This window comes from Pseudopipra pipra, chromosome 14 (assembly GCF_036250125.1).
Source record: "Pseudopipra pipra isolate bDixPip1 chromosome 14, bDixPip1.hap1, whole genome shotgun sequence".
NCBI classification, from domain to species: Eukaryota; Metazoa; Chordata; class Aves; order Passeriformes; family Pipridae; genus Pseudopipra; species Pseudopipra pipra.
Genome location: NC_087562.1, coordinates 19,418,614 through 19,427,176, shown reverse-complemented (window position 1 = coordinate 19,427,176; position 8,563 = coordinate 19,418,614). Strand labels below are relative to the sequence as shown.

At 47.3% G+C, this 8,563-nt stretch overlaps 1 protein-coding gene across 1 annotated transcript; it reads right to left on the bottom strand.

Annotated features, from left to right (window-relative positions):
- Positions 1-3,231: 3,231 nt before the first annotated feature.
- Positions 3,232-7,052, bottom strand: RRAD (RRAD, Ras related glycolysis inhibitor and calcium channel regulator). Its single transcript, XM_064671326.1, has 5 exons — positions 6,965-7,052; positions 6,456-6,807; positions 6,271-6,344; positions 5,575-5,779; positions 3,232-4,117 (listed from the first exon to the last, which is right to left on the bottom strand). Exons 2-5 carry the CDS (start codon positions 6,793-6,795, stop codon positions 3,840-3,842), a joined length of 897 nt encoding a protein of 298 aa, XP_064527396.1. The 5' UTR covers positions 6,796-6,807; positions 6,965-7,052; the 3' UTR covers positions 3,232-3,839.
- Between the last annotated feature and the right edge of the window lie 1,511 nt (positions 7,053-8,563).

Here is an 8,563-nt window from a genome sequence, read left to right as displayed (position 1 = left end):
TTAGGGGTTAACTACTTCAACCATACTGGAGGTCAGGTTCTTCTATGCAAAGGAGGAGTCAAGTTGTCCATCACAATGCTGGAGGTCATGTGGTAAATTGGAAGTTGAAGGAACCCCCTGGAAGGCACAGGCATCACATTTGGTTGGGACTGTAGATTCATTGAGGTCCCTGTGATGTGCTTGAAACTAAACCTGTACATTGTCTTTGAATAAAGAGTACTACAGCAAATTTCAGCATAAGTATTAACTCACTTTTTTCTTATTAGATTTTATCACTCTTCTATCATACACTGTATTCTTCATCATTGTAATCCCACCATACTTCCAGTAACGAGCACTGATGTTACCCAGTGTCGCCATGTAGATCGTGCTCTGTTTTTTCTAGTCCTATTTTGAGAAAATGCATCTGAGTAAAACTTCATTTTTAGTGTTGCCAAGTCTTCCCCCAGTAGATAACATTTTGTCTATATTTATGTGACATGACTTTATGCTTCTTGGTTTTGGCAGATGGAGGAATGATTTTTTTTTTTCACGTTTTTCATATGATGAAGAATTTACAGAATCTAGATTAGCAATAGCAAGCACAGGAGGCTTTGATTTGTTCACCTAACATACATGTCACATATAAAAGGCAATGTCCTTCCACTGTAGTTGTTAATAAGTAGCTGTTCCAAATGGATTTGTGCCAACACAAAATCCACCACCACAATCAGCAGTAGTAGGAACTTCAGCTGGCAGCAGCAGTGAAAGCAGTAAAGATTAAATGACTGTGTGAACTGTCTCTCCAAATTAAAACTGATGTGCACTGGCAAAAAATGCAAAATCTCACACCCCTTATACTCTGTTCTACTTTGGTAATAAATAGAGAAAATGTTGCTGCCCGGGACTCACTATTTTTCACGTGACAGATTCCCCTCATTAATTACAAGAATCTGAGAAACTACACCAGTAAAACATCTCAAATGACAAAAACCTATAGATGACTTTCAAATGTTTGAGGATACAGACAACATTTTGAAGGTTGGTTTTTAGGCACATTTGTCAGCTGCCTGTTACTGAATTTTGGCTGGTGCTGCACATGGACTTCCAAAAAATCCTGCTTGGAAATTCCACTAAATTACATCCAATTAATTAGTAATTTTTCTGGGTAGGATATCTTCAAGGAGCTTCAAAATCTCTCCAAAACAGCACTCATGAATCTTCTAGACCAGGTTTATGTCAGAGCTGCAATAACAACAAACCCTTCCCCTTCTCAAGAACTGTGGCTGAATGATGCTAATACCTGTACAAAAAAATGAATGGAAAAAAATCAGTATAATGAGGATTTCAATAAGTATTTTATTGTACAATATTAACTGATAACATTCTAGATTAGCTCACGTTGCTTTAGAGTGATTCCCTGTTTATCATCTCACAGTGTCCTAAAGGACATACTTTCAAAATACAAATTATTTTCCACACTTTAAATGAATCTCTAGGAATGCATTAGAGCCCCTTAGAAATATCTTAGGTTTAAAAATTGCCCAAAACTAATCTGTAAGTTCATGAACAGTAAAACATCTAATTTGTATGTCAGGGTGCAAAACTCAGAGCTGCTGAGCATGACCTTGAAGAGGCTTTGCAGCTGCAGAGATGCTGCAGCACCGAGAGACACATCATTGTTGCTTTGTGACATGCCCTGTCTTAAACTCTTGGTTTGCATCCCATTCCTTGTATTTATTAGGGACAGAATTTAACCTCATAAACCAATCAGACATGTCAGTCCTCTCCTGGCCGTTGTGAAAGCACAGGGCACCCAAAAGTCCCAGAACACCACGTAGGTTTGTCATTAACCTCAGCAGGGACATGAACAGGTATGAGCCACGTTTATTTATGCACGTTTGGACACTCTTGCTGTAGAATTTTCAGGATTAGAGCAATTGCTTTGGTGTTACCAGTTAAAAGCTGCCATGTACACAGATCCTCTGACAGTGGTTACATGTTCCATAGCAGAGAACACCTTGCCAGGAAGCCAGGCTAGTGAAAAAAAAGCCAAATTCACCTAAAATGTATCCTCAGGTAAATGTGAGGTTTTTCAGCAGGACAAAATTCTCTATTCACAAGAAATGTGATCTGTTATCAGCAACAGAAGCTGGACTGTGTTGTAACCAGTTATGTCCACCAGCAGCACATCAGGAGACACTAATTCTTGCATTCCCTGTGGAAATCAGGTGGGATTTCCTGCAGTCTTAACTGTTCCATGTTCCAAGCACGGGATAACTAAATGGCCCAAGCACTGGGATAAACCAGTGGAGAGTTGCCTGAACTCTGGGAAGCCCAGTGTGAGCTGTACCAGCTGATGGAATCTTCGTGCTGTACGGGAAAGGTCACCCCTCAGCACCCTGGACAAACAGGGCTCTTGGGAAGTGGAACAACCTCTTTAACAAGCGGGATCCAGGCAGGGACAGGAGAAAGAGAAGGTCGTATGTTTTACTGGTTTTGAGAATTAAGTTCACAGATTACTTTTAAGAGAATTATCCCATGAAAAGGAATTTATAAAGCAAATGCCATAAGTCCAAGTTTTTTCACTGCGATATAATTGGGTTTTAACTTCATTAATAGCAAATAGGGAAGAATCATGGGAACATAGAGATTATAACACACTAAATTAACATGAAAACTTTAACAGCACTGAAGGCCACAAGACACAACTGAAGCCTAGAACTCCTCCAAACACCTTTACCAGCCTGCTTTGAACTTCTTGAAACCATTGGGAGGGGTCCACATGATTGTGGGTAAATTAGACTGTTACACTGCTCCACAAAGACAAAAAACAACCTCCTGCATTTGCTTATTGGCTGTAACACAAGATCTTCAAGCCAGGACAGGACTTCAAACATGACAGGGTTCAATTTATCAGTATAAACACAAGACTTCAACCTAACTAAAGGCATTTTATAGAGCCCTGCTCCTGCCACAGCCGATGAGAACCAGATTGAGGATGAACATAATATGAAGGGTCAGGGCCTTCCTTCTCATATGAGCTGTTGAAGCAGAGTATTCATAAAAGCAGGGTTTATTTCTTAGAGAAATTATCTATTAAATGACACAGGATTTTCCCAATTCATCTTGTTCTAGAACTTTATCACAGGTAAATCTACATGGTCTCTGTATAATGTTTTGTACACTGAAAAAGCTCAGTATAAAAATACTGCTCTCCCATTCTTTACCCATACTATGAGAAAAGCACAGTTTATTATAACAGGAAATAATACTTTATTATAAAATCTGCATGTAAACAAGTAACCAATTCATTGAATAACAGTTAATGGAAGTGCAAATTAACTTCATAAAATGATATCTGTTCTGTATTTAAATATATATATATCATTTGTTTTCTCCCGTTCTGATGTGGTTCTACCCCCTCCTCCCCACATTGAAGTTTAAAAAGATTTATCATTGCTTGCATTATACTAAAAAGAGTGTACGAGCCTGCGTACAAGTTTAAGTTTTGCTCTGCAAACGAGACAAGTCTATGGTGATACTTATTATTCTTTCTTATCTTTGCATCTCTGGTATCCACAGGACAAGAGGATATAGAACATATGTACACAGCGAAAATGTGGGCATGTCAAGCCACATATTTCAAGTTAGTTCATGTACTTGCACACATTGAAACTTAAACCATTTATCAATGAAGCATTGTGGTGTAACTTCCAGACTTGCTTGAGCACCTTAAGGCATTAATGAGTCTCAATGGATAAGTCGTTCTTGTTATCACCACGAGGATCATCTACACACTTCTCATAACAGTCCAAGGCTTGTTCATCACGAGCAACACCTGGCCTTGCTGACAGCTCCTATAGCACTGATAAGTCATGGCAGGACTTGGATTTTGCCTTGAAAGCCATCTTCTTATTGTTCTTTGCCACAATTCTCCCAAGGAATCGCTTTGCCTTTTTGCCTATGCTTTCCCTCCTCTTGGTGTTGGCCATCCTCCTGGCATTGTCTTCCTTGCTGTCCTTGCGGAGCCTGATCTGCCGAACGATGCCCTCGAACAGGTCCTTGACGTTGTGGTGAAGAGCAGCTGAGGTCTCGATGAATTTGCAGTCAAACACCACAGCACAGGCCCGGCCCTCTGCGGGGAAAGAGAAAAGGGAACATGAGTGGAGATGGACTTTTTCTCTTCATTTTACATAGGGCAGAAAAACAAAACAAAAACTGGCTCTAAGCACAGAAAATGCCTTCAATGTCAGGAAAGAGCTTTACTCTATAGTAGAAAAGCCCAAATTGGCTCTCATGGTTTTGCCCCCTTACTCTTGGTTTTGTTGTGGTGTGGTCAGAAATCTCATTTGACCAATGGTACTGAATGTCAGACTGTCCCAGTATTGTGAAGAGTTAAGCTGATACAGGAGAGGCACTTGGATGCATGTTTGCTGTTTGATGAGGAACAGTGCGAGGTATAGAAAGAAATGGATTTTATTCTGGAAGTTGTTGAGCAATTCTGCACCTCTGCCTTGCTGTAACAAGTGAGTTTTCCACACTAACTGCAAATGAAGCTGATGCAGGCCACAGGGTCAAGTCACTGAACATGTCACTAGAGGTCATGAGGTTGCACACCACTGGATCTGACTGGGGCTGCATTCGAAATGCAACATGCTCAGTGTTCCAGACATGAGCACAAAACCCTGGAACGTTGCTGCAGCACAAGTTTCCATGGTCAGCTGTGGTAAATAATGGCCAAGTTGTAAACCTGAGGAAAGTACGGATGTCAGAACCAGGGCAGGTCAAACATGCGCTGCCACCGGCCCGAAAGAAGTGATAATCTCCTGAGGAACTCAAATCAACTCCCTATGCAGGCATTTAGCACAGGGGTCATGGCAAAACCCGACAGCAAGAGATGGTTCATCATCATCCAGGCACCAATATTCCAGAGTAAACAAACAAAAAAACCTCACAAAATGTTCAAATTTCACAGAATTAATACTGTGGTGTTGGCAGTGGTTCCTGTGCTCTGGTTACTGAAATGCAAGCTGGAACTAGCTGAGAAATTCTCACTGATCACAACCAGAGAACATCTACAAAGAGATGTTGAGTTGTGAGAGGCTGGTCCCACCAGCTCAACTCAAATGTGATGGAATCACTTCCAGAAGAAGGGGGTTGTACAGGCTGTATGGGATCACCCTTTCCAAAGGCTGCCTGGGCTCTGTGACGTGGCAGCTCCAGTCCCTCACAAAGCATAGCTCGGGCTACCCCGTCCTGAGCCTGGCAACTGCTGCTGCACACAGAGCATAGTGAAACCCTTAAGATAATACTGACCAAAAACAGGTCCTAGACAAAGCAGGGTGCTAAAGCTGCAGCTCTGATGCATTTTTTTCTCTCATACTGCAGTTCAGACATCTTCCCCCAGCACCATCTCCACTGCTTTCTGTGGTACCAGGTCCCTCAGCAGGAACCAGCTGGCTTCATTTCTCCAGTGTACTCCAAATCATACATTTTTCTACATCAAACCCAGACAATTTCTATTGGCCATGATCCTCCACAGTCTTTACTACTACTTTAGACATTATTGTGCAAATTCATAGTGTCTCTTACCATCAACTGAGACTTCCCGGGACCTGACCAGGTCACTTTTATTGCCCACAAGGATAATAGGAATGTCTTCTGTTTGCCTTGCTCTTCTTAACTGGATTCTTAGCTCAGAGGCCTTTTCAAAACTAACTTTGTCTGTCACTGAATATACAATAATATAGGCATCTCCCATTTTCATACAGTGGTTCTGGAGCCATTGGCTGTCATCCTAAAAAGAAGACAAGAAATAGATTTATAGCACTGAAAAATCTATTCAACACTGAGTAATGATGTAATTAATGTGAGCACCTTATAGATATTTTTCTTAGCTTTGTTATAAAGAGTCAGTAAAAGTAAGCCAACGTCCCAACAGTTTTAAAGATTTTGTTCTTTAAAATGCAACACAAAAGAAAATTCTCTTGTTTCCAGAAATGGTATCAGGTCTGCCCTGATCAGATTGTGAATCTCTAATTTTACAGTAATTCCCTGGGCTGTTCATGTAAGCTGCTGATTATTCAAAGCATTAAGGGATTCTCACTCCAGCTCTATTCAGGTTTTTTAATTGCCTGCCTAGCTACAAGAAATTAATTGCAGGAGAGAACAAAAGGCAGTATGAACTCTAATTGTTTAATGTCAGCATAGTTATTCCATTTCTACTTTTTTTAATGAGAACCACGGACCAAGCCATAGAGGAAAAACAAAGAAAAAGCTGTTAAGTACCTGCTCCCATATATCGAACACCACGAGAGATGCTTCTTCTCCATCGACTATAATTGATCTGTCGTATGTATTTCCTACGGGGGGGGAAAAAAAAAAAAGTTCAGAAAAAAAGAAGTTATTCTCCTGGGAGGTCTGGGAGGGGGTGGCCGTGGGAGCCGCCCGGGGAGGTGCCGCGGGTCCCTCACCGGCCTCGTCCGCGTCCGCTCCATCCTCCACGCCGCCGAAGATGCGCGCCAGGCTGGTCTTGCCCACGCCGTGCTCGCCCAGCAGGATCACCTTGTAGAGGCTGCTGTCGGAGTCGCTGCCCGAGGAGATGACGGAGTCGGAGGAGTCGGAGGCCCAGCTGTCGCGGTGCTCGCCGCCGGGGCTGTAGGAGGTGCAGCGCACCAAGCCCTGGGGGTCGGCGGCGCGCAGGTCGCGCTCGTCCACGGGCATGCTGCGGCGGTGCAGGGGCTGGGCCGCGAACGGAGTGCTGCCCCGCCGCCGCTCCAGGCACCGCACCTTGTCTCCGCGGTTCAGGGTCATCGGGGAGCCGGGCTGTGGGGGACACAGGAGCTGTGAGGAGCTGTCAGCACCCGCCGCGCCCGAGCGCCCCCGCCGAGCCGAGCCGAGCCGAGCCGAGCCGAGCCGAGCCGAGCCGAGCCGAGCCGAGCCGAGCCGAGCCGAGCCGAGCCGCCCGCAGAGCAGCGCTTACCTCGGGGCGCTCCGCGGAAGCGAGGGCAGCAGTGAGGGATTCCCCGCCGTTCGCCGCCTGTGCCGCTGCCGGAGCTGCTTCAGCGAGTGCTGCCACCACCACTCCGCGCCCCTATTTATGGCCCGGGGCCGGTCCCTCCCGCCGTGACGCGGCGGGCGCTCCGCCAGCGGGGCCGTGGACAGCGCCCGCCCCCGCCACTCCGCTCGGCTGCTCTCCCATCGGCTGCCGGCGGCTGCCATCGGCTCCCATCAGCTCCCCCATCAGCTCCCCCATCAGCTGCCATCGGCTCCCTCAGCTCCGCTCCGCTCCGCAACGGGCGGCGGGGGCGGCGGGGACACCCGGGACGGGGACACGGGGACACGGGGACGCGGGGACACCCGGCACGGGGGAGAGCCCGGCACGGGGGAGAGCCCGGCACGGGGGAGAGCCCGGCACGGAGGGCAGCCCAGCCCGCTCCACTCTCTCCACCGGTTCTCGCCCGGGCACCGAGCGCCGTGGGCAGGCGAGGGGCGGCGGAGCGGGTCGGTGGAAACCCCGCCAGGCGCAGCGAGCGAACGGCTGAGCTCTGGGGCTTGCCGGGGTCGACCCCACCGCCTGCTCCTGCTCCTGCCCTTGCTCCTGCTCCTGCCCCGCCGCGGTGCTTTTCCCCGCCGGGTGCGATGCAAACCCGCATCTGCTCCGTGTGTCGCTCGTTCCCGCTCGCAGCGCTCTGTGGGAGCGCGTGGTGTGCACTGGTGGCTTTCCTCGGCTTGCGAGGATCTGTGTCACGATTCAGGAGTTTCACTGTAGCCCTGGCATTTACAGAAGTGTTAGGGGAGACCTCATGGCAGTTCCAGCTTCCTCGGGAGGGGCAGAGGAGGGGCAGGGACTGAGCTCTGCTCTGGGGGGACCAGGGACAGCAGCCAGGGAATGGCTGGAGCTGTGTCAGGGCAGGCTCAGGTTGGATCTCAACAAAAGGTTCTTCCCCCAGAGGCTGGTTGGGCACTGCCCAGGCTCCCCAGGGCAGTGGGCACAGCCCCAAGGCTGCCAGAGCTCCAGGAGGGTTTGGATGATCCTCTGGGGCACAGGGGGTGACTCCTGGGGCTGGACCTGTGCAGGGCCAGGGGTTGGACTGGGTGGTCCTTGTGGGTCCCTTCCAGCTCAGCATATTCTGTGATTCCGTGATTTGATTTACACTGTTTTCATTACTTGGTGCTTGTTTTACTGAACGTGGGTTATGGGAGTGGGAGTGGGTTATGAGAACAGCACCATGGTGGGTGTTGCACACACACACAAAGTTCCCGGGGTGTCCTCATGGAATGTTAACGGTTTAAGAGGCCAACATAAAACATAAAGGTCAAATTCTTCTCTTGCTTTCACCTGAGCAGCAAAGTGAGGCAGTGAAAGCCTTATCTCATCAGTGGCACAGTCATTCCCATGTGATCGGGCGAAGAAAGGACTCAGCAGATAACTATACTGGTCCCCTGAATGGCTCACCCGGGTCGTGTATACAGTTTGTTGTTTACCTAGCAACCGAAACGTGTCAGACATTGTACAGCCAAAATAGCTCTGGCTCCTGCTCCTGACAGATTACAGCCCGAGCAGAGCGGGAAAATCCCT

Bases quoted from the DNA above. Each gene is read 5' to 3' on its own strand.
- RRAD (XM_064671326.1), bottom strand. From the start codon at position 6,795: ATGACCCTGAACCGCGGAGACAAGGTGCGGTGCCTGGAGCGGCGGCGG. The intron at 6,345-6,455 runs GTGAGGGACCCG...CCCCCCCCGTAG, and splicing joins AGCGGACGCGGACGAGGCCG to GAAATACATACGACAGATCA. The intron at 4,118-5,574 runs GTAAGAGACACT...CTTTCCCCGCAG, and splicing joins CCGGGAAGTCTCAGTTGATG to AGGGCCGGGCCTGTGCTGTG.